This window comes from Macaca thibetana, chromosome 15 (assembly GCF_024542745.1).
Source record: "Macaca thibetana thibetana isolate TM-01 chromosome 15, ASM2454274v1, whole genome shotgun sequence".
NCBI lineage: Eukaryota > Metazoa > Chordata > Mammalia > Primates > Cercopithecidae > Macaca > Macaca thibetana.
In genome coordinates, this window is record NC_065592.1 from 101,024,228 (window position 1) to 101,048,990 (window position 24,763).

General features: G+C 47.0%; 3 protein-coding genes and 1 pseudogene across 5 annotated transcripts in view; all 4 read left to right on the top strand.

The window, feature by feature from the left end:
• CKS2 (CDC28 protein kinase regulatory subunit 2) overlaps window positions 1-24,763 on the top strand; it is a 974,690-nt gene that overhangs the window by 636,762 nt on the left and 313,165 nt on the right. The gene's annotated exons all lie outside the window — the stretch shown is intronic.
• Window positions 9,091-14,774, top strand: LOC126937333 (uncharacterized protein C9orf47-like). The gene is given in 6 exon segments (XM_050760713.1): window positions 9,091-9,178; window positions 9,848-10,269; window positions 10,542-10,767; window positions 10,923-10,946; window positions 10,949-10,986; window positions 10,988-14,774. Coding segments are annotated over 6 exon segments (870 nt in total). The 3' UTR covers window positions 11,060-14,774.
• On the top strand, window positions 14,776-17,863 carry LOC126937667 (uncharacterized; annotated as a pseudogene). The gene has a single exon (XR_007719807.1). The product of XR_007719807.1 is annotated as an uncharacterized LOC126937667 (transcript).
• S1PR3 (sphingosine-1-phosphate receptor 3) lies at window positions 17,954-24,090 on the top strand. Of its 2 annotated transcripts, none has more exons than XM_050761275.1 (2): window positions 17,954-19,397; window positions 20,138-24,090. In XM_050761275.1, exon 2 carries the CDS (start codon window positions 20,285-20,287, stop codon window positions 21,419-21,421), a length of 1,137 nt encoding a protein of 378 aa, XP_050617232.1. In that variant the 5' UTR covers window positions 17,954-19,397; window positions 20,138-20,284; the 3' UTR covers window positions 21,422-24,090. The 2 variants fall into 2 exon arrangements, with proteins under 2 accessions (XP_050617232.1, XP_050617233.1); XM_050761276.1 differs by having other exon boundaries at window positions 17,954-18,645; window positions 19,310-24,090.

Genomic DNA, 24,763 nt, shown 5'->3' on the forward strand with positions numbered 1-24,763 from the left:
ATTTTTCATCCTACTGGGATGCATGCCCAGGAGTGCAATTGCTGAATTGTTTGGCATTGTATGTTTAATTTTTTAATAAACTGCCCAATTCTTTTCCACAGTGACTGTACCATGTAACTTTCCTGCTAGAGTGATCCAGTTTCTCCACATCCTTACAAAAACATTTGGCATTGGCACTACCTTTTGTTCTAGCTGTTCTCATAGATCTGTAGTGAAATTTCATCATGACCTTATTTGCATTTCCCTAATGGCTGGCATGTGCCATTATCCATGTGTCCTCTTCGTATCTTTAGCCCGTACTCTATTTGAATTGTTTGATTTTCTTACTGTCAAGTTTTAATATAATCTTTACAAATTCTAGTTATGAGCCCTTTTGTCAGATCTGCAGTTTGCAAATGTTTTCTTCCAGTCTATAGCTTGTCTTTTCATCTTTTCACCCTCTTCATAGTGTCTTTTGCAGAGCGAGGCTTCATTTTAATGAGGTCCTCTTTATTGATGTTTTTCTTTTATAGATCACGCCTTGCTATTATTTTAAATTATTTTTCACCAAGCCCTAGGTTCCAAAGATATTCTCTATGTTATCTTGTAAAAGTTTTATTTAAATGTAAAGGGGTATTTCATTTAAATATAAAAACTTCATTTAAATGTAAAGGGGGTATAAACCCCTTACATTTAAATCTATGATCCATTTTGAGTTAGCTTTTGTAATAAGTGTAAGGTTTAGATCAAGGTACATTTTTTTGCTTATGGATATCCAATTGACCCAGCACCATTTGTTGACAAGACTATCATTCTTTCACTGGACTGCTTTTGCACCTCTGTCAAAAATCTGTTGACCACACCTGTGTGGGGCTATTTCTGGGCTCTCTACTCTGTTCTGATGATCAATGTGTCTCTCTCTCTACCAGTATCACAGAGTCTTGAGCAATGTACCTATATATTAAGTATTGGAGTCTGATAAACTGATAGGTCTCATTATGTTTTTTATCTTCAGAATTGTTTTAGCCATTCTAGTTCCTTTGCTTTCCTATGTAGATTTTAGAATAATCTTATTTATGTTCACAAAAAATCTTACTGAAATTGTGATAGTAACTGTGATAAGCCTGTTTACCAATTTGGAAGAATTGACACCTTTATTATGTTGAGTATTCCAATCCATGAACATGGTATGTCTGTCTTTATTTTTATTTTTGATTTTTCTTTTCAGCTTTGTCTTTTTCAGCATACAAATCCTATAAGTGTTTTGTTGGATTTACACCTGAGAATTTTATTTTGTGTTACTGATTGTATGAGATATTGTATTTTTAATTTCAGTTTCTGTATGTTCATTGTGAGTATATAAAAATATTACTGGGTTGGTCTTGTATCTTGCAACTTTCTTAGTTCTAGGAGGTTTTTGTTTGTGTGCTTGTTTGTTTTGTCTTGTTTTATTTTGTTTTGTTTTTGCAAATGCCTTGAGATTTTTTCATGCAGACTATCATATCATCTGCAATAGGGACCCTTTGTATCTTTCTTTTAGATCTACATGCCTTCATTTTCTTTTATTTTCTTATTGTGCTGGCTAGAACTTCCAGTCCTAGGTTGAATAGAATTAGAGAAAGGGGACATCTTGTTTTTTCCCAGATCGCAAAGGAATGCATTCAGTCTTTCACCATTAATTGTGATGATAGCTGTGGCTTTTTGCAGATGCTGTTTATCACATTGAGGAAGGTCCTTTCTATTTCTAATTTCCTGAGAGTTTTATCATAAACGGGCCTTGAATTTTGTCAATTTTTTTGTATAAATTGATATCATCACATAATTTTTCTCATTAAGCCTTTTAGTATTGTAGACTACAGGGCTTGATTTTTAAAATTTTAATCCAGCCTTTTATCTTTGGAATAAACCCAAGTTGATCACAGTACATAATTATTTTTGTATATTGCTGAATTATATTTGCTGTATTTTCTTAAGAATTTTTGTGTCTATATTTATGAGGAATATTGGTCTGTATCATATTTTGGTACTGTCTGTGTTTGGTTTTGGAGTAATATCCTACTTACCTCAAAAAATGAGTTGGGAGGCATCTCTACTTCTTCTGTTTTCTGGAAGAGATTGTGTAGAATTGTTGTTACATTTTTTATATGTTTGGTAGCCTTTTGTAGTGACACAATTTGGGCCTTGAGGATTTTTTTGAGAGTTTATAAATTCTGTTTTCTTAATAGTTAATAGGGTTATTCAAATTGCTTATTTTATATTGTGAGAACTGTGGTAGCTGTGCTTTTCAATGAATTGGTTCATTTCACCTATATCATAAAATGTATCTGTGTTGAATTGTTTACTGTATTCCTTTAGTATCCTTGTGAGGTCTCTGGGGTATGTAGTGATAGCCTCTTCACTCTTTATGTTGGTAATCTCTGCCTTCTCTCTCTCTCTCTTTTTCTTTTTGTCAGTCTTGCTAGAGTGTGCCAATTTATTGATCTTTTCAAAGATGTACCTTTTGTTTCATTGATTTTTTCTGTTTTAATTTAATTTCTGCTTTTATCTTTATTGTGTCCTTCCCTGCTTGCTTGACATTCATTTTGCTCTCCTTTTTCTAGTTTCTTGAAGTGAGAGCTTAGATTACTGAGACATTTTCTCTCTTAAACCTCAGCTTTAGTTTTTTTTTTTTAATTAAGAAGTAAGGTTTTACATGGTTTCAATTCAACTAACATGGAATAAAAAACTTTTCACACATGTGTATATTGTGTAAAGTTTTAGAATCCTACTATTCTTTTAAGTGCCCCAATATTTAGCATTGTACTGTTTGCTGGAGTATACCATTTTCAGATGAGGACAAACCCGGAGGTTAAGTAGTTTCTTTATTACCCAAGAGTTATGGTGAAAGCAAGACAAGAAGCAAGCCCTCTCCCCTCTCCCCACCCCCACACTGTTCTTCCTACAGCAGCACCCAGCCTGTAATGGCTGTCCTCAAGGTCTGCAGCTGGGGCTGTCCAAAAGGGATCTGGGTGGGCTCCATCCAGTCTCACCCAAACCAACCCATGATATTCCAGATTTGAGAGTAGATGTGGGGAGTGGCAAGACTGAAGGTCTGTGATGGCATCTGTCCTCCCCACTCTGTACTTGGGCTCCAGCCAGAACCCCTGGCTGTCCACAGGCACCCTGGATGGTGGTCCCCCACAAAAAAAGTCAGCCCAGTGTCTTTCAGGAGTTGCAACCTCCAAAGGGCTAAAATACATCAACAAACTTCAACTGGACAAGGCATCCCAGCCGTCTTTACAGTATCCGGGGTCAAACCAGAGCTTGGCCACTTACCAGCTGTGTGACTCTTGGCAAATGTATAAAGTTTCTCTGTATCTTGGTTTTCTCATCTGAACAATGGGATGATATTGATATTGGTCTCACAGGGCTGCTATGAGGAGTAAGTGAGTCTGTGTGTAGAGCTTGCTGAACGGTGCCCAGCATGGCATAAGCACTAGGTCAGCAGTACTGGCTGGCATTTGCCCTTATTGCCCCATCAAAACTCCTGTCCTCTCTGCTTAAAATCCACTGCCTTTGATGTCAGAAGAGTAAGGAAATTGGCAATTACCCTTTATATTCATTTCCACCCTCTCTCTCCATTCCCACCATAAAGTAAACCTTTTGGTAGCCAAGAAGAAGAAAAGTTGTTCAACAACATTGTCGACACTTGTTCAAAAAGCCAGAGGCAGGGGAGGAATATGCCGAACCAGTCTATGCAGAATGCAAACAGGTTTGTGCATAACCACCGCTTGCCATTGAATGAATGATTCAAACACAACTGGGCACTTCTGTTGACTTACAATTTACAGTGTGTATAAACAGTTTGTAAGCGAAGAACACTCCTCCAGCAAGCCAGCCCCCACCACACCCCCCCGGTGTGGTATCCACAAACACAAGAAAGTTTTTTGGACTAATTTGACTCAGAGCATCAAGGCTGCTAAAAGTGGCACTGCCTGTTTGTGGAATTCAGATGCAGACTTCACTATGAGCCTCCAGTAAGCCTCCGTCAAAACAGTAGAGAGGGAATCAAGAGTGCCTCCCCCAACAGTGTGTCTTCCAACCTTTCTCCTGGCTCTCAGAATGTTCAGGCTCTTAACAAAAACACATGTGCAGGAACACATTAGACCCTCGTCACCTCTGCCAGCGGAGTTCTTATTGTCCTGTCTGCTCCCACTGCATCTGAAAACCCTACATCCTGCGCAATGTAAGTCCGATTCCTCATGCCAGAATAGTTTGTTAATTTTTCTCCAGATCCTAAAGTGACGCTTCAGGTAACAAACTCTGAGTCTGACCTACGTTCTCCGAGAATGCACTGTAGATAACAATGCTCAAGTCATATGATGGGGCATCTCTGTGCAAATGTCTCCTGCCAGCTGTTTGCTGCAATAGTTTGGATATTTGCTCCTGTGCCTTTCATGTTGTGGTTGAACAGCATGTTTCCCATCACTGGCAAGAGGTTGGGAACAGAATGGAGAGAGGAGACAGGGTGTGGTTCTGTAAGAATCAATGGCTCTCCTACTTACGGGCTGTGTAGACTTGAATGAGCCTCTGTTTGCTCATTGCTGCAAATGACAGCAACCTCTCTGCTTCACAAAGTGGCGCGTGATGCAACCCTAGCATGGCCTCCAACAGGCTCAGAGGGCCTTCCTTCTCTGCCCCACCATTTCCATATGGCCTTTCTACAACTATTTCTATGTTTAAAAGAGCTAAACCTATCTGTTTTCCCATTTATTATAAGTCTTTCATTTTGCACATTTTTCATCTGCACATTGAGTCCTCACAATTCAGATGGATAGAGTGAAGGCTTTTCAGACCCTCAACTGATTAGGCGAGGCCCACCCACACTCAACGGGGCCACCTGCTTTCATCACATGGATATGCTGAAGACAGATTGTTAAAATAGTCTTTGTTTTTAATTTAAACTTGTTGCATAATATTGGTTCTTTTGAGTGATTTTCATCTCACTTTCAGGTCGTTTGAGAGTTTCATCTTACTATATAATGGTTGAAAAAGGAAAGGAAGTCATCACTTGCCCAAGATGGTGGTGAATTCCCATTCTGTTACCAGCCAAGGGAAAGGATTGGGGGGAAATATTTCACCCAGAAAAGTGCTGTGGTTGTTTGAGTTTGCCTTTTTGTTATCAAGGGTACTAATATATTTTTCATCAACAATGACTTAAGGCCCCTAGAAGTTCATGAACCTGGCGTGGGTGTGTGCTTCCCACTCAGATGTGCTGTGTAACTTGCACCTGAGGGTAGCACAAACTCTCCCTGGGCAAGATGTAACCCGGGAAAGGAAGGAGAAGGCAGAGCTCAGAGCAAGCAGAAAGCCAAGCAGGAGACCAAAAGAGGCCTCAGGGACCATGTTTCCGTCTTCCACAGAGGGACAGACTCATTCCCTCCCTCTCCAGCAAACACACACATGCAAACATGCTGACACACACATGCACACACAGAGACATGCACACACATATAGACCATACACACCACACACACACATACCACACACACACAACTAGTTATGTTTCTGAATATTACAAATGTCATCACAAAATATGAAATGTACAAAGAACAATTCCCAGTGCCTCACGCTTGTAATCTCAGAACTTGGGGAGGCCGAGGCAGCTAGATCACCTGAGGTCAGGAGTTCAAAACCAGCCTGACCAACATGGTGAAACCCTGTCTCTACCAAAATAATCCAAAAATTAGCTGGGCATGGTGGCGGGCACCTGTAATCCCAGCTACTCAGGAGGCTGAGGCAGGAGAATCACTTGAACCCGGGAGGTGGAGGTTGCAGTGAGCCGAGATCGCACCATTGCACCCCAGCCTGGGCGACAGAGCGAGACTCCATCTCAAAAAAAAAAAAAAGGAACAATTCCTGAAGCTTCTGATGATTCCTGCTGGCTGACCATGAGGTTGGAGATGGGGACACATTAAGGGTTTAATGATGGGGACACAGTGATGTAACCACCGTGGAGCCACAGTTGAAGTGCTGAGACTCGGCATTGGTAGACATCTCTGTCACCAAATGAACACGCCTCCCTAAAGAGCTCTGGCAGTAAGTCAAAGGCTTCATTTGGGTCAAGACAGGGTTATTGCAAAAAAAAAAAAAAAAAAAAAAAAAAAAGCCAAGTTTCATTCTACAAATCCACATTGGGGTCAATATTTTAAAGCAATTTCCCCCAAGTTCTGCGTAGAGCAAGGCGACAGAGAAGAAATGGCTCTGAGATATCTGGCGAGGCACAGATGGACTGACCACAAGCCGCTTGTCCCCAGCGTAGCCCCGCGCTCCCTTCTACCACAGATATGGCTCCCTTCTGGCCATATCTGTGAGGTTCTGCCCTTTGCCTGGGGCCACTGCATCAGTCAGGGCTTTCCAGAGAAACGGAATCCACCGGAGGTATACCTATAGCATACACAAAGGCTTTATTATAAGGAATTGGCCCACGCAGTTATGGAGGCTGACACATCCAATGTCTACAGATCCAAGTTTCCAGTTCCAGTTCTAAGAGGATTCTCCTAATGAGAGACTTCTAATAAGGGAGAGTGTTGGCTTTTTGTCTTCAATAACAGGCTACTCAGGCCCTCAACTAATTGGGTGAGGCCCACCCACAGTAGGCAGGACCATCTGCTTTCCTCAGTCTACTGACTCACATGTCAATCTCATCCAGAAACCCCCTCACAGACACATTCGGAATAATGTCGGACCACATATCTGGGCACCCCATGCCCCAGTCAAGTTAACACATGTAATTAACCATCATAACTATCTATTAGACCCCACCTTGCAGGGGGCACTCCTCCTCTGGAAACCTTCAGGACTCGAGGGGTCAAGCTCATGTGTGCAAACTGTGACCAACACACATTTTCCTGAAAAGAGGGCTCAGACAAACAAAAAAATAGCATGCGTGCACATTGACTCAGATATGGACTGTCTGTTGCAGCCTTTGTGCTAAACAGAGCTAAGAGTAGAGATAGTGCAGACTAACTCAGACCCAGAAACTTGGGGAGGCACCCTGGGATCCTGGAAGCAGAGGCTGGGAGGGCAGAAGGGAGGGAGAAAGGAGGTGCATTTACTCAGCTCTTCTGAGACAATTCTGCTCTCCTGCAGGGCACTGGTTGTGCTGGAGGAAGCGCTCACTTTGAGTTCAAATCTTAAAACTGCATGTCCTTTGACCATACTGTACCTGCTCACCAGGCTGTGGACACTAATTTTTTGGGAAAGTGAATGTATTTCATTTTTTTAATTAAAAAGCATGTAAGGTTATATTACATAATTATGATATGTAATACCTTTATTCAAATCATATTTAAGTTTGCAGCCACATGATTTTCAAAAGTATACAGATATAACTTATAGTATCTTTTAATTTTATTCCCATAAGCCTAGATTTGATTTAAAGTCTGAGCGCAAAGGTAGAGAAATTTTTTAGTTGTTTAGTACCTGCCATTTTATTTTTCTCCAACTTTTTTCCAAGATACAAAGAAAGAGAACAGATTGTACAACCCCTTTCCTGTATCCACCAGCTAGAACCAATAATCACCAACCTTTTGTCATATCAGCTTATGTGCACGTACTGTGCTGAACAATTTAAATTTTAGACATGAAGACATTTTACTCTTTAATACTTCAACAGCACCTCCTAAAATTAAAGCCATTCTCCTAAACATTATACTATTATCACACTTAAAAACATTAACAATAATTCTATAATATCATTCAATATCCCCTCCAATTTGTAATTTCCTGCAAAATGTTTGTGTGTGTGTGTGTGTGTGTGTGTGTGTGTGTGTGTGCGCGCGCGCGCGCGCACTGATTTGTCCGGCTGGGAGTCAATCCACATTTGTACTTATTGTTATACTTCTTCTTTTCAGCTGCTCTTATACCAGAAGAATCCCTCACTCTTTTTCTTGACATTGATTGTTTTGGAAGAGATCAGGCCACTGACTGCAGAACGCCCACACTCTGGCAGTCCGGTTGTTTCCCATGGTGTCATTTAACTCATTGCTCAAGCTCTTCCATTTCCTGTAAACTTGCAGTAAAGTCTAGAGGCTTTGCAATTGATTCAATTGAAGCATCTTTGGCAAGCACACAGCAACAGTGATGTTGTGTGTTTCTTTTGCATCACATAATGCCAGGTTGAGCCAGTATTAGTGACAGTGAGTTTGATCTTCCTTTAAGATACAGCCAGGTGTCTCCATAAAAAAATGGAAAATGGAAAACCTTTTTTTTTTTTTTTTTTTCCAATTAGCACCAGTTCACCTGCACACTTTCACCTAAGGGTTTGACACCCACTAGTGCACACTGCCTGACTTAATTATTTCATTAAGGGTTACAGAATGGGGATTTCCTCATTCTCCCATTTCTACGTTTATCAGCTGGCATTCTTCTGTTAAATTGCTTTCACTTGTGAACCAGGATGCAGAGGGGGAGACTTATTCAACAGAACCGTAGGGAGGGCTGTTTCTCTCGAGAGGAGTGGTGAGAGAAGATGGTTTCTACGGGGGCATGGAGGACTCCTTGTCAGAGTCTAGTGCCTGAGCTTTAAGGCCCAGGAAGAGGACAGCAGATGGAGGTGGGGCAGTGGGTGAGTGAGAGGCCCGTGTGTGGGGAGACCCATTGAGGACAGGGATCTTTAGGGAAATGGAGCCTCACTGAAAGAGGAATTTCAGTGATGCCATGGGTCAGATCCCGGGTCTCTCTTAGGGAAACCCGCCATAAAGCATGAGAGCCACATCACTCCTCAGGGCTTCTGGGCTCCAATTCCGGAGATTAGTTTTGGAGGCCTCACCACACCTCAAGGTTGCTCTATTATATCAGGGTAACTGACTTGCTCTAGGAATGGAGACTTGGGTGCCGGTTAAAACAACCCTCAGCCAGTACCCTAGCAGTAACGTTTTCATCATGGGAAGCAACTAATTGAACAGATGTGTTCATGAACCTATTGACCGTTTTGGTAAGTGTAGACACAGTGGTCACAGTATGCTGCATTGTTATCCCGGCTGGGACCAACGCCAAAGGACCATGTTCCCTTCTTTTCTTGACTTGATGCTGTAGGAGTCCAACAAAGGGAAGCACATTCAGGCCCACATGAAACTTGGGACAGAAGTGGCTTCTCAGAGCCGTACACCAGACACTCCGAACAAGTTGGAAGGCTGCAGTGCCAGGAGACTCCAGAGTAACACAGGCATAGGCGAAACGCTGGGAAGTCCCCCAGCTCCTGAGGGCCAGAGCCTCTAGGGCCGGCAGCCTCAGCAGGCAGAGTCACTTGCCTGCTTCAGCTCAGTTGCTGAGGGCTTGCGTTTCTCTGCAGGGAACAGGAGTGCCCCCGACTTCCACTCTTAGTGCCCTTCACCGCTCAAACTGCACCCCAAATAAGCATATGCACCCTGCTCCAAGGGAAGGATGCGCTGGGCTCAGCCTCTGGAGGCAAGAGGGCAAAAGACAGAAAGTAACCAGCGGCCTTTGCACAAAGAATCCTCAACTCTCTGCAGCGGCCCCTGCGGCCCCAATCCTGCCGGCCCAGGAATGTGCAGTCGGACGACAGGCCTCTCCTTCCTTTTTCGTCTTTTTCCTCCCGCTTCTCTCCTCTCTCCTTTTCCTCTTCCTCCTTTTTCTTTATTTTTTTCCTTTCTCCCCAAGCTTCTAAGGTTGTTTCTGTATTCGCTCAATCATGGCCTTTGCCATTGATTGAAAATGTGGCAGTTCCTTCTCTGGGAATTCTTCTCTTTGAAGCCTTCATATGGATGTATTATTATTATTATTATTATTATTGCCACACAAAAGGGGCAAATCCGTGTGAGGAGGGGGTCGCGTGGGGGCTGAGATCCGCCGGCTGCCGGTCTAGGAGGGGCGCTGCTCTGTGCCGGAGTGGGCGCTGGTGCACCAGCGGGGCTAGCGGAGAGTGCCGCCCCCGCCTGGAGCCCAGGTCTCTGCGTGCCTGGGGGTAGAGCGCGGAGAGGGACCAGGCAGGCGCCGGAGGAGACCAGTGCGGAGAAGGAGGAAGCCCAAACAAAAACGCTGTCCGGCGCCAGCCGCCCACCTACAAGCCCAAGCCGGTGGTTGGCCAGTTACAAAAGGAAATGGTCAGGATCGGGACCAACGATAATGATAGTACTAATTCTATCAAGAATCGGCCCAAACAAACTCTCGCTGTCAGCGCAGCAGGCGCCCGCCCAAGCCCAGACCTCCGACCCGGTTCCGAGCCTGTTCCCGCCGGGTCGCTGGGCGCCCAGGGTCGGCACCTGGGGCTCGCCCGATGAGGGCAGGGTCTAGAGGCCGGCCTGGGGACAGGGGCCGAAGGGCGACCAGGAGCCTAGGGGATTGGCGGGGTCGGGGAGAAGGGGTCCAGGCTAGGGGCGGGCTGGGCGCCCGCAGACCAGGCGGCTTGAGCCGGAGGTGGGGAGCTGGAGGAGTGCCGGGTTCGGGGGCGGGGGGCGGGGGCGAGGGGCGGGAGTTGGGGGCGGCGAGGGGAGGGGCGGAGCGTGGGTCCCGCCCCGGCGGGCAGCTGGAAAAGTTTGGTCTCTGACTAGCTCGGGCAGAGGCCGAGAAAGCCGGTTCCGGGGACAGGGAACAAGGACTCAGGGACCCGAAGGCGGCGGCAGGACGCGACCGAGCAGGACCCCAGGCCCGGGAACGACGTCGCGAGCCCCGAGACTGCCGGGCTTCCCAGCCCAGCTGGCATTGGAGCGCAGGAGCGGGCGCCCCGGCACCGCCGCGCGCCACCCGCCAGGATGCCGGTGGCCCCAGCGCCCTCAGCCGACCGAGGTGAGCGGCGGGCCCGGGCGGACGCAGAACCCGGGTGGGGGGCTGGGGGCCTAAGGACCCACCTTTCCGACAAAATCCCCACCGATCCCAGGCGCGACGGGAACCTGGGCGCGCCGCGGCGGCCCGAGCGCTCCACATCAGCACCCCTCCCCCAGAGCCGCTGCAGGGACGCGGAGGAGGCCTTTCCACCGCACCCGGAGCGTTTACAACGGGCTGGAAGCTGTATACCTGGATGGAAGTGGAGAGGCTGTTTGTGGAGAAGTTCCATCAGTCGTTTTCCTTGGACAATTAAAAACTTAGGCGCCCGCAGTGCCAGGGCCTGGGGACGCTGGACGTGGGAGAGGGTTGTGGTCGTTAGCCTGCGAAAATCATTCTTTTAAACAATATTCGCCGGAAAATTAGTTTTTTCCTAACATTTCTCAAACAAAGCAATTAGGTCCGTCAGAATCGGTGCTGGAAGACGAAGTCCCCACAATGCAATAATGAGGTTCCCACGGAAAATCAGTACATTGTGTTCATAACTGAGATAACAGCTAGAGAAGGGGCTTTGGGCTTTTTGAGTCTCCCAATAGTCAGTCTTTCTCTCTCTCTCTCTCTCTCTCTCTCTCTCTCTCTCTCTCTCTCTCTCTCTCTCTCTGACTTTCTGGCTTTGGACACTCCCACTGGCACATTTCTTTGTGGTGTTTTTATATTTAGATATAAGAAAGGAACTTCTTGTTGGATTTTTTAAGGGAACACACCTCATTTTGACCCTTAAAATAAGGAAAGGGGCGCTACAAAAACAGAGAGCTCTTCAGAAGGTTATTTTTAAATGGAGGCCCGCCCTGTACATGGTACCCACTCCTACCTGGACCTCTGAGATCTCCAGAATTAGGTGTCATTCTAAAATCTGGACTTTAGAAGTCACAGACTTTGTATATGACCACATACTCATAATTTATCTTTTCAATATTGTTTATTCATAGACGAAAATTTTGCAGGCATGGTTAAGAAAAATATAATTCCTAGAAAGTATAAGGGAAGGATTATGTTCTGCAGAATATGACTAACAAGGATAGCTGGCCATGCCCAGGGCTGGTGTTGGTTGAGGAGATGGTGATGGTGCGGGGCGTGTGTGTGTGCGCGCGCTTGAGGACTTGTAGAAGTGCTCATATCTGTAAAGTATTATTTCATGGATGCAGACCTCAATGCTAGGTTGAATAACTTTGTTGCCATAGAAGAAGAACCACACATCAGGCTTTTTTCATTAGCAAACCAGTAAATACTCACTTTGGGCCTCTGAAGTCACACCCATCTCCTGATACCTGAGATACAAACTGAAGCTAGCTCTTAGAGCCTCCCTCTAAGATTTAGAGAGAATGATTTCTCAACCAGTTTTCATCTTTGAAAATGCCGTTTTCCTCTTTATCATTGTGATTTTTATTCAAATGCATGAGTCTCTGATTTTCTACCATATGCAAAGGGTAGAGACTCCAGGGTCCTGTAGAAGAAACTTTACATAGTGGCCTAAGGATCTTATTTCTCAGAATTCAGGGATTGGTTTTCCTCTTTCTGGAAATAATGACACTAACTTGATTTCATGCTATCTCTTTCATCTTCCTCAATACTTGTACTGTCTGTATATTTTTATTATATACTGTGGATATATTTTTATTACCGAAAAAAGAATTTGAGCATGCCACAGTTTTGAAAAATCTGAGGTTGCCCTGTTGTAGAACCCTTTAACTGCCAGGATTTTGTACGGTTTCCCCAGTGTTACCAGGGCCAGGCCGCCAGCCTTGTGCAGTCCGTTTACCTCAGCTGGAACAGGGTGCTGTGGGTTCTATGAGCTGTTCCGTTCCTTCATATTTGGCTTCCTAATTCCTTTCTTATCAGTTTCAGAGCCATTTCCTATGATTCCTCTGCCATATGTTTTCTGCCAAATTAATTGCCTTAAGATTTTCCTTAAGCTTTTGGAGATAATATAATGTTTGAGAAAAAAGAAAAAGAATAGACTGAGTGGAATCGTATCTGGTTTCAGTTAATAACACGTTTCAGTTGATGTTACTGTTATAGCTACTGGGCATAAAGTCTCCTTCCCTTTTTTGAATCCTATTTTTGAGGAATTGAAGCTGTGTCTCTAACAGACGATAGGCCAGTTGGGTCAAATCAGTGATGAGATTGTCCAGTGCAAATTGGTGCGCAGTGAGTGGTTCTTCACTGCGCCACAGGCTGGGCTGGGGTCAGCTCCCACAGCGAGGCGAGGACCCGCTCCTCAAGCAATGGGTGGTGCTCTTTGGCCTGCAGATGCCGCTCCATTTTCCTGGCTTCAAAATTTTCCAGATATTTCAGTGCCCCTAGAATGACATTCTAACATTCTGCTGGCATGGAAGCACAAGGCAGTTTGTCTCTAAAACTTGCCAGAGAATCTCTTGTCACCACCTAGGCAAAGAACCAGTGGCAAGGTGGCAGCCTCCCAAAGAGCTCATCCCTAATGTGACATCCTGGAATCAGATGGCACGGACACCAGCCCAGCCCAGCCTCTTCTAAGCTCTGTGACTAAGGACAAGTGAGCCCCCCGCCTCCCACAGCGTTGGTATTCTCTTGTGTACATTCAGAAGGCAGATGCTGCTGTGGGGCCATGTGTGCTATGTCCATGGTGCAAGGTGGCACACATGCCGAGTTACCAGGTGAGACTGCCCCTTTGGGAAGGGATAGGAAGGATCTCAGGTTGACTTCGTGGGCAGGATGGCTCTTATTTGAATGTACCTTCAGCCCTCTCACAGAGCCTATTTCCACATCCCTGTGGATTCATCCCTGTGGAAATCTTGAGAGTCATTTATCCTATGCCGTCATGAAGAAGCAGCAGAAGGGAGAAGGTTTAAAAACACTCATGGACAGGCAAAGGGGTCAGCCACCTCCTGGATCAGATGCACTTGCCTTCCCACACACAAGTCTGGAAGCTTAGGACAGTGTTCACGGAGGCAGAAGCTCAGGGTCGGGGCCTGAGTTTCCTGGGGCACCGCCTCCATATCTGGGGTTCTCTGGACTATGCCCAGATAGCTCATAATGTGCCAGCCTTGTTTGTGATGGAGAAGGACTTGGGGAAAAGCCACCAGGAAGCGGTAAGTCTAACCAGGGAAGTGCACTGACTTGCACGCTTTGAAGAAGAGAAGGGAGAAAAGACACGAAGCCCTCACCTGATTTGTCTGTAAGAGTTGTTATTTCTCAGGGGAGCTGCATTCATGGGCCAAGCGTGTGCAGCTGGGTGTGTGAAGCATGCATTTTGCAATGGACTATCTCCAAAAGCAGAGTGAGGTCACCCAAGAAATCCAGAGCAAGGGAAAATACTCATTAGCAAAGAAATTTTGCTGGAGCTGTGAAACGGCCAACTCATTTCCTTTTTAAGTTATTTTAAATGAAATTTTAAAAAAAATCTTGCTTTCCAAGAAATTTTGTTTATTGGCATATGTTTGGTGTTTTAATTCAGTTTGGAGGATGAGCTAGTTAATTTCCCTGGGAGTACATGTCTATTAAAAATATAGCATCCTGCATCTGACCGAGAGAAATATCTTACTGTCTTATTGTGCTTTTCTTTTATGCAGAGAGAGAAAGGGGGGTGTTGGGAAGGAGATCAGACTGTGGAAATATTTTCTTTATTTTTTCTCTTTTTCTTCCTTTTATAGTTTGCTTATTTTTCAACTTGACATGGGTAGAGAAAGCGAATCGCTAGTATAGAAAGCACATCTGGAATCCATCCGGCCTCCTCTCTCTGGCTCACCCTCCCCCTAGCGATGCTTCTCCTTGAAAATGGGGGGAAGGTAGGCACCTCTGACCTTGGTAGGGTCTAATTTGGGGTCATTCACTGCAGACTCATCTTCTGAAGGTGTCTTATTCCTTCTCTACAAAAAAAAAAAAAGTGTTGGTATTAAAATGCTTTGAGGTAGGCTGGATGATCCCAGCTTAGTGAGGATGACATGAAAACTCTTAGCTAATGAGCTGTTTATTGAGTAGAACTGAGGGAAGCTGTGGAAAGACTGAAGATGCAGACAATCAAATACTTAAGTATCTTGAAGAGCTGGGTGGTGGGCAGGGTCTGTCCAGTCGGTCAGGGAGATGTGTTAGTGCAGCACTTGGAAAAGAGTGGAACGTCTAGGCAAGGGTGTGCCATGGAGGTGGGCAGTGGGAGCAGCCCAGCGTCAGTGTCTGTATCGGTTAGAGACCACCGCTAATGAGGAGGAGCGTCGCTGCTCTGCAGCTGTCCGTACTCCTGTGTCTTCCGTAACGTGCCCAGCTTTCTGAATATATACAAAACTAGTCTGCAAAGAGCCACACGTCTCAGCATCTGGCTTTATTTCTAAGTGTTCAGGTGGAATTTAAGCCGTCATCAAATTTACAACGTCACTGCCAGCTCTGGACACTTGCTTTGGGAATACAGCAAAGAGTGAACACTAATACTGCATCAGTCTTGCCCTCTGTTGGGGGCCACCCCTCCTCCCCACACCAGTTTTGCAAGATGAGCTGGCTGGGGTCTGGGAAGCCCAGTGCCTCCAAGTCATGGTTAAAGCCCATCCCAGACACCAACACACCGCTCACAAATCAACATTGGCCCTGCAGAAACATGGACATGTGTTCGCCAAGAGAACATCCTCAATCAATCCCAGCAGTGCCACCTGATGATAATCAACACATGGGCCACGGAAGAAATTACCCCATGTCCATAAACAAGAATGAATAGAGGGTAGTGTATCTGCCCACACCGTGAGAGCAAGAAGGAATATTCAGCATGCAGGTGCATCTATGTGCAGGACTCGTACAAGCATCGTGGGGAGAGGAAAGCAATGGACACAATTGTATCCTGCAGGGTTTCATTCATGTGAAGGTCAGAAGCAGGCTAAACTCACCTAGGGGAGAGTCCTAGCCCAGGTAGTGGTGATGCTTGGGGACAGGTGGTGACTAGGAGGGGCACAAGGAAGGCTGCAGGGTCCAGCCCATCCTCTTGCTGGCCTGGGTACTGGTCTCACTGATCTCTGTGTGGTGGGGCAGGCAGCGTCCCAGGCCTGCCGGTGCCCGCAGTGCCCAGCACTCCTGCAGTCCCTGGCAGTGTTAGTACCAATCCTCCAGAGTGGCTGTCTCCCCTCTTGCCCTGAGTAGGGCTCGCTGACTCCAGGAGCCTCAGGCCTGGGTGGGCTTCGAGCTTTCTTCCAGCAAACTTGAGGTCTGTGGCTGGTACCCCTCAGGAGCGGAGGGGAACTCTTGTCCATGAGATGCTTTTAACCGTGCACAATAATGTGTAGATACATCCAAAATCAATCTGGCCTTTAGCCCAGCACTTAACTCTTGGGATGAGGCCCGCTTTGTAAATGTTGATAATCCAGAGAAAATGAGCTTTTAGATTCTAAAGACGCCAGATATCTTCCACTTAGGCAAAATGCGGAGAATCATATTTAACAAAAGATGTTCTGGACAAATATGCTTCTTGAGGGATGAATATTTAATTATAAGGGAAATGATAAATCGAACATTAATGGGAAAATATGTTTGCCCTCAAGATTCATAGTTTTGATGGGTCTCTGGCAAATCTTATACTATGTTTATTGGGGTTATTTTATTGCTGGTTATTATCTTTAATTGTTTGCTTGTTTTCTGCTCTGCTCAATTTTGTATGAGCCTGTGGAGCGGTGGGTCTGCTCAGCCTCTTCTCTCCACTCCTGGGAGCAAGTCCAGATCTGGCTGTTGGATGCATGGCAGAAGCAAAGGTGTGGAGAAGGTTCAGAGGAGACAGGACAAGTAAAAATGGCAGGGTCAGGTTGTCATGGGGGATGCATGGCAAAAGCAAAGGTGTGGAGAAGGTTCAGAGGACACAGGACAAGTATAAAATGGTAGGGTCAGGTTGTCATGGGGGAAACTGAGGCACAGGAGGCAAGCTGAGGTAGTACAAGAACAGTCTGAATTAGAACAATATGCCAGTGTTACCTAAAAGGATGAGGAACATGGAGCTGTGCTTGAATCCCTACCTGAGCTGGGGACAAGGGGCCTCAGGCATCACTGATTGGAACCAAGGTTTGTCTGCAGCTTGTCAGTTTCTGTCTCAGAAGCCCCACATACTGGAGTGGGTATCCCGGCGATGCTGTGGGATAAACCAGGACACTGTGGTGTCATGGACAGCTGTCTGTCTGCCAGGTGAAGGCCCCTCTCGTTGCAGTGTGAGCCGGGCAGGTCATCCGTTTGGCAGCATGGTGACGGCTCTGGCCCCAGCTGCTATGGGAGGGAGGATGCTGGCATAGGGCACTGCCCACAGACTGCCTTTGCTCCATGCCTTTTCCATGAGCATGAGTGACTGTTCATGTGGGAAACGGCAGAGCCCTCGTGGCCCCCCTCAGCACTGTGCAATGGTACTGGAGGTGGCAGGAGACAGCCTGAGGGCCCAGGTTGTCCTCATACCCGGCTTCATGCCAGGGTGCATGCCGGGCACAGCACATGTGTCCCCGAGAGGCCCCTGATCAGGGTGGAAACCCAGCAAAGTGAAAATCAGAAATAGTGATTCTCCAGTCCCTGCTCACAGACAAAGAAAGAAAGAAAGAAATCATAAACAATACTAGGCCCGGCGCGGTGGCTCACACCTGTAATCCCAGCACTTTGGGAGGCCAAGGCAGGCAGATCACTAGAGGTCAGGAGTTCAAGACCAGCCTGGCCAACATGGTGAATCGCTTGAACCTGGGAGGCGGAGGGTGTGGTGAGGTGGAGGGTTTGGTGAGCCGGGATCGCGCCACCGCACTCCAGCCTGGGTGATAGAATGAGACTCCATCCCCAAAACAAAACAAAACAAACAAACAACAAACAAACAAAAACTAAAGGGACAGTATCTTTTTAGCACCTGTCATTGTACAGGACGCTGGGGAGGGTACTGTGGACTTACCCTGGGTGGAAGGTCCCTGTGTGAATGGAGAAGCTCGATGCTCAGAAAATGCTGCTGCCTGTGGTATTGACCCATTTAAAGAGGCAGTTTGCAGTGCTTTTTCAAAAGTGGCATGCAGCATCAGAGAAAAGTCACCAGGGCTGGGATGATTCCAGAAAATGTTACAGAGCAAGTGGAATTTGACTTGAGGTTTGAAGGATGAGCAATATTTAAATAAAAATCAGAAAGGGTAGAGAGGGAGGGGCTGGGGGGAAGGCTGCCCACTGGACTGTCCTGTTCACCTCCAGGAGAACCTACAGGTGAGACATGGTCTCTTCTCAGGTGAATGGGGAGCCAAGTAGCGCTGGCGTGGATGAGCCACGCTCGGGGCTCAGGGAGGCAGGCCCAGGGCCCTGCACTGCCTGTCATGGCTCATGAGTGATGGGAGCGATCTGGGCAGGCAACCCCCTCTCGTCCTGCATCATCAGCCTGGACTTGGAACTTGGCTGCTTTTTCTTTCTGCAGTGAGCAGAGGGCCTTGACCAACAATAAGCCTTTCTGCCAGCACTTGGCATTCCAGCTGACCTCGACCCAAGGCCTCTGTGACTTCAGGAGGCAGCAGCTGGGAAGGGTCGGGCAGTTCCAGGCAGAGCACAGACGTCAGCTCGGACATCCCACCCCCCACCAGCCCTCTACCCCTGTGGTCTCCAGAACAACTAACACCTCCAAGCTCCAGGACACTGGAAAAAATCTTTGCAAAGAAGCAAGGGGCCATCTCAGAAAATCCAGGCCCCCCAAACTGATGTAGAGAGAGGACTTTGACAGCATCCGCCACTCCGGAAGGTCACGAGGATACAGACACCATCTGGAGCCACCTCTGCTTCTCAGCCCCAACCAGGCAAGCCCCAGATCTTCAAGGGACTGATCTGTACCTGGGAATAAACTCATGGGTGGATGAGATTCAGTCTATCACACCCTAAAATGCAGAGCCCATAGTATTGGTGAGTGGTTCATGTGTTTCTGAAGCAAATTTAGGGCTGTGGTTCAAACGTAAAAGTTACAGAAAAAAATTCACTGGATACACACAGTGGGCTCTTTTAAATTAGCCTCATTTGAACTTAATTTGATATTTAAATACTCAAATAATAGATGATGGCCGGGCGCGGTGGCTCACGCTTTAATCCCAGCACTTCGGGAGGCTGAGGCAGGCTGATCCCTTGAGGCCAGGAGTTTGAGACCAGCCTGGCCAACATGGTGAAACCCCGTCTCTACTAAAAATACAAAAATTAGCCAGGCATGGTGGCGGGTGCCTGTAATCCCAGCTACTTAGGAGACTGAGGCAGCAGAATCACTTGAACCCGGAAGGGGGAGGTTGCAGTGAGCCGAGATTGCACCATTGCACTCCAGCCTGGGCGACAGAGCAAGACTCCGTCTCAAAAAAAAATTTTTTTTAATAAAAATAAAAAATAAAATAAAATAAATGAATCCACTGAAAGCGGTTTCTACCTTGATAGTTGGGTATGTGGCGTCATCGACATCACAGAAGGCTGATTGACATTACCTGTTACCAGTGTGGTTGAGTGCAAATGTTTGAGGTCTGGTGGGAGAAGAGTTTGGTATTCAGAACTCATCGAGGCCTTTGCTTACCCTTTCTCTCTCTTGCAGTGCTCCCAAATGTGCCGCTTCTGTTGCTTCACATGCTCCCACGTAGTTCTATCTGATATTCAGGGCTCTGAATTTCAAGGCAGACTCAGTGAGTGTGATTGTCACTGCTTTCCTGTCCTTCCTTTATCCTCTGTAGACTTAGGTCCCGTTTTTGCAGGTTGATATTCCTTCTTCGCTGGGCCCTGGACCCACTGCTCACCAGTGTGGTGTCTGCATGGGCACTGCCCAGACTTGTACTGTTGGTCCCTCGATGACCGCATGGTCAGGCCTCAGGGCTCTCTGCCAGGCCAACCTACAGCCCATTCAGACCTGATTTCTGGGCCTGGATCCAGGGGACACCATCTGGGAAGGGAGGGAGCTTCCCACGATACCACTGTGAAACTCACCAGGGAGGTCTTGGAAATTGAGCAGGCATCATTCAGATTCCATCCTGCTTTTAGGTCCTGAGAAAATCCTGCTTTTCCCTGGGTAACTGGGATAATGGGTCACCAGCTCCCGTGCCCTAGATGAGGACTAGTTAGCATTTTCTAGTGCCTGGAGATTTCCAGATGGAAACTGTATTTGGGTCTGTGTATCTTTGTTACAGGATTCAATAATTCATGCACTGAATTTCCCTTCCCGGCAACTCCAGACACCAAATCGCTTCCCATGGTCTCCCCCAATCACTTAGGAACTTAGCCTGTGTCTAAAGACCCTCTGTGCAGCCTGATGTGGCCAGCCAGCCCCATACTTCCACATTTTTCATGCCTTTCTCCAACAGCGTTGCCGTGGCCCCTTAGGCGGCGATCGTTTTACCAAGGGTCGCTCCCTCTTTTTATCTGTTGGCAGGAGCCCGTTTTCAACGCCCTCGCTGGAGTCTGGCCTGCACGCTTTGCTGAAAGAAGCCAGAGCCTCAGCCCTGCTTCCCTCTGAAATGAATGTTCCTCGAGCGCCCTCTGGTGGATTTTGGAGCTAACCGTCTGTGAATGCCGAGTGATGGCAACTGCCCTCCCGCCGCGTCTCCAGCCTGCGCGGGGGAATGAGACCCTGCGGGAGCATTACCAGTACGTGGGGAAGCTGGCGGGCAGGCTGAAGGAGGCCTCCGAGGCCGCCACGCTCACCACCGTGCTCTTCTTGGTCATCTGCAGCTTCATCGTCTTAGAGAACCTGATGGTTTTGATTGCCATCTGGAAAAACAATAAATTTCACAACCGCATGTACTTTTTCATTGGCAACCTGGCTCTCTGCGACCTGCTGGCCGGCATCGCCTACAAGGTCAACATTCTGATGTCCGGCAAGAAGACGTTCAGCCTGTCTCCCACGGTCTGGTTCCTCAGAGAGGGCAGTATGTTCGTGGCCCTCGGGGCGTCCACCTGCAGCTTACTGGCCATCGCCATCGAGCGGCACTTGACGATGATCAAAATGAGGCCTTACGACGCCAACAAGAAGCACCGCGTCTTCCTCTTGATCGGGATGTGCTGGCTCATTGCCTTCACGCTGGGCGCCCTGCCCATTCTGGGCTGGAACTGCCTGCACAATCTCCCGGACTGCTCTACCATCCTGCCCCTCTACTCCAAGAAGTACATCGCCTTCTGCATCAGCATCTTCACGGCCATTCTGGTGACCATCGTGATCCTCTACGCACGCATCTACTTCCTGGTGAAGTCCAGCAGCCGTAAGGTGGCCAACCACAACAACTCAGAGCGGTCCATGGCACTGCTGCGGACCGTGGTGATTGTGGTGAGCGTGTTCATTGCCTGCTGGTCTCCACTCTTCATCCTCTTCCTCATCGATGTGGCCTGCAGGGTGCAGGCGTGCCCCGTCCTCTTCAAGGCTCAGTGGTTCATCGTGCTGGCTGTGCTCAACTCGGCCATGAACCCGGTCATCTACACGCTGGCCAGCAAGGAGATGCGGAGGGCCTTCTTCCGTCTGGTCTGCAACTGCCTGGTCAGGGGACGGGGGGCCCGCGCCTCCCCCATCCAGCCTGCGCTCGACCCAAGCAGAAGTAAATCAAGTAGCAGCAACAACAGCACCCACTCTCCGAAGGTCAGGGAAGACCTGCCCCGCACAGCCCCCTCATCCTGCATCATGGACAAGAACGCAGCGCTTCAGAATGGGATCTTCTGCAAGTGATCGTCTCTGCGCGCCCTGCTCTGCGGCTGTGTTATTTATTGCATGCATCGCTTCCACAGGGGCCCCTCGAGAGCTGTGCCTCGGGAGAGCTACCGTACTTTGACCAACAGCCTGCCCAGTGTGGACGTCTCTTACAGAGGGGGCCCGAGGAATCACCACCCCATTTCAGTGTAGACGACGTGCCTTGTCCGCTTTGGGCTCCAGAGCCTTTCAGATGTACTAAGCTGCTGACATCATCCACAGCCTTCTGCTGAATCCCAGACACCCTCCCTGTTGTTCACAGAGAGGGAAGGTCGTGGGCCACATAATGCTATGTGACTCTCCGTGTGCCTCTGAACGGTGTTTTGATGATTTACACTACATTTCGTATGCATAGAATGGATGCTTGTATATTCGTACATCTCTGTGTTACACAGAATTTGTGTTGCAGGTGTTTGCCATGTGGTACATACATAGAATCTCCATACAACACACAGGTAACAGGTTATACAAGTGGGTTCGGACTGAACCCCCGGTACAAGGACATGGTTGTGAACTAGGTGGACATGCCATCCCTGGTCTCCTTAGACTGACATGAAGTCTCATGTTCACCAAGTTTTTGAAGTTCAAATTCTCCAAAAAGGGCTTGTCCAAGGCTGGCCCCAGATGTGAGGGTCTGACCCACGCCGGCCCTGTGTCCTTTCAGTCATTTGTCCCTGCGTAATTTTAATCATATCCCAAAGTCAAATGATGTGATGGTTTTCAGGTTTCTGCAAATCACAGAAAAGCCAGTCGAGATCACGCAGGAGCTTGTGCCCCCAGGCGGGCCAAAGAGCGAGCCTATGAGGGAGCAGCAGAAGCGGGCGGCTGACCTGGCTCACCTTCCCATGCCACTGGGGCGGGGTCTGCTTCAGGAAACAGAAGGTGTCTAGGAAATGAGCAGAGATTCACAAGACAGCACTTTGATTCTATGTTGAGTTTGTTTCTATATTAGAAAAGCACCAAGTCAGTAATCCCCCGTGGCGTCACAGCTGAGTAGCTGTGACCACCAGCAGTTTCACAGCTTCCTGAAAGCTGGGACTAACCGTGACTATCAGTAAGAGAAGTTTAATTGTCAGGTTAGAAAATGTGATCTGGCAGTTGATGCATTCTTCAAAGTGATCTATTGTAATAATACCTACACGATACTGTAATTTTACTTTTCAACATAAGTTGAACCTGTAGCAGTCTGTTTACCTTGTAAAGGGATTTCTTAGAAGACATTTTTGTACATGCTCTTCCCCAAGGATTGTACATGTTATACAAATAGATGGAAAGAAAAGTGAACACGTTTGTAGAACTATCATAAGCACACAGTTGCCGTGTTGAGTTCTCTTTAAAAACAAGGACAAAACCAACCAGCCTTCAAAGGAAGCTCACATCAGAGTTCCCTAAAGTATTTTAGGTTCAGTGAGCATTTGCCTGAATAAAACCTAAAAGAGCGGTCTTAACACATTAACAACTTTTTCTAAGAGAAATTGATTCCTGTTTTGCATCTGATGCAAGTTGCTCTTATAAAGAGACATTTTTGTGGGTTCAGGGTAACTCATCTCCATGGGCTGACCAAAGACTTTTCTAATTTTTGTTACTGATGAGATGAAACCTATTTGTAAGGAAATCTTCCCCAGGAGCATTTCTGTTGCCTTCTTGACATCAATGAAAAGTAGCGTATTCTCTTATGAAATAGCATGAGAAAACCCAGGGCATTTCTAGGACAGTAAAACATTGAAGTACTGGATTAAGAAAATGACAGGCCAGGCGCGGTGGCTCACGCCTGTAATCCCAACATATTGGGAGGACGAGGTGGGCGGATCACCTGAGGTCAGAAGTTCAAGACCAGCCTGGCCAACATGGTGAAATCCCATTTCTACTAAAAACACCAAAATTAGCCGGACGCAGTAGTGCATGCCTGTAGTCCCAGCTACTTGGGAGGCCGAGGCTGGAGAATTGCTCAAATCCAGGAGACAGAGATTGCAGTGAGCTGAGATTGCGCCACCGCACTCCAGCCTGGGCGACAGAGGAAGACTCTGTCTCAAAAAAAAAAAATAATAATGAATAAAATAAAACAACAACAAAATGCATCGGAGAGCCAAAACATTCAGTATTGCATTTTCACATAGGTGATGAAATGACTTTGGAACTTTATCTGTGTTATAGTTATGAATTGCTTTGGGAGCCTTGGAGCTCTCTCTAGCTATTGTTCATAACGCTTTGCTCCATAACCCTGATGTCCCCAATATCTAAGTATCTCAGCCTTCATCCATTAACTCTACTAGGGAGCCCACAGCCACCATTCCCACTAGGAGGTATCAATGTTTGTGGTATGACATAAGGCTCCCTTGAAATAACAAGACTTTTGAGCCATCTGAATTAAAAATACATCAAAAAAGTAGTTGTGCTCATTTGCTAAATGCAAAACATAATCACCTTTGATACCAATGTGCTCCAATAAGTCTAACTAGCTAGCCAGCTGGAGATAATTTAGCAGCTGAATGTTTCAAAGCCCTAACCTTGAAGTTTGGGAACAGGTGGTCTTCTGTGCTGCAGAGAAACTATGCATTAGATCTCTTTTCAATTAGAAACCTTTACTATTTCCAATGTATGTTTGTTAAAAAAAATAAAATAAAACCAAAAGGCTTCGTGTAAACCCACTCTTGGGAGGCCGTGGGATGGGACTGTTTTGTTGTTTTCACCGGGCGCCCTCCCCACTGCAGGGGTGCGCGCTGTTGCAGGCTTGCTACCCACCTGTGTTTCTCAGCATTTCAGGAATTAAACCACATGCAGAACCCCAAAGAATCTTTCCCCTTTCTTCTTCTTCTCCACTACCATAGGTGGTGTTTTAATGAAACTCCGGTGCATTGGGTGCTATTTACACCAGTTTGGTAGGTCATACTATTTTGAGAATGGTCTTTTGGTAGGGAGAAATTTGTAAGACCCATGGCAGCTCAAAGACATGGGACCTCTCGTCCTGCCCCATTTGCTCTTGTTTATGCAGCAGGAGAGAATAAGTCAGAGCCAACCCTTGCACACTAGCTTTCTCCCATACAAACGGTCCATTTTAGCCTCTCTGACCTGCGTGCTATGTAAAGAGGAGGCCAGTGCTCGGCATAGCTGTTCTGGTAGCGATGCTTGTTACAACTCATGATGAAATGCCCCAACGCAAGTGAGGACGCAGCTGCCCGCCCTGGAGCTAGAAGGCAAGGTGAGTCCTCTAGGAGTAAATCTGCCAGGATACATCTTCATTCCACAGCCTTGGTGGATGGGACAAGGCTTTGTTGTAACTGTTTTTTTAAAAGTCTCCCAGGGAACCACGGACAATACCTC

Bases quoted from the DNA above. Each gene is read 5' to 3' on its own strand.
- S1PR3 (XM_050761275.1), top strand. From the start codon at position 20,285: ATGGCAACTGCCCTCCCGCCGCGTCTCCAGCCTGCGCGGGGGAATGAG.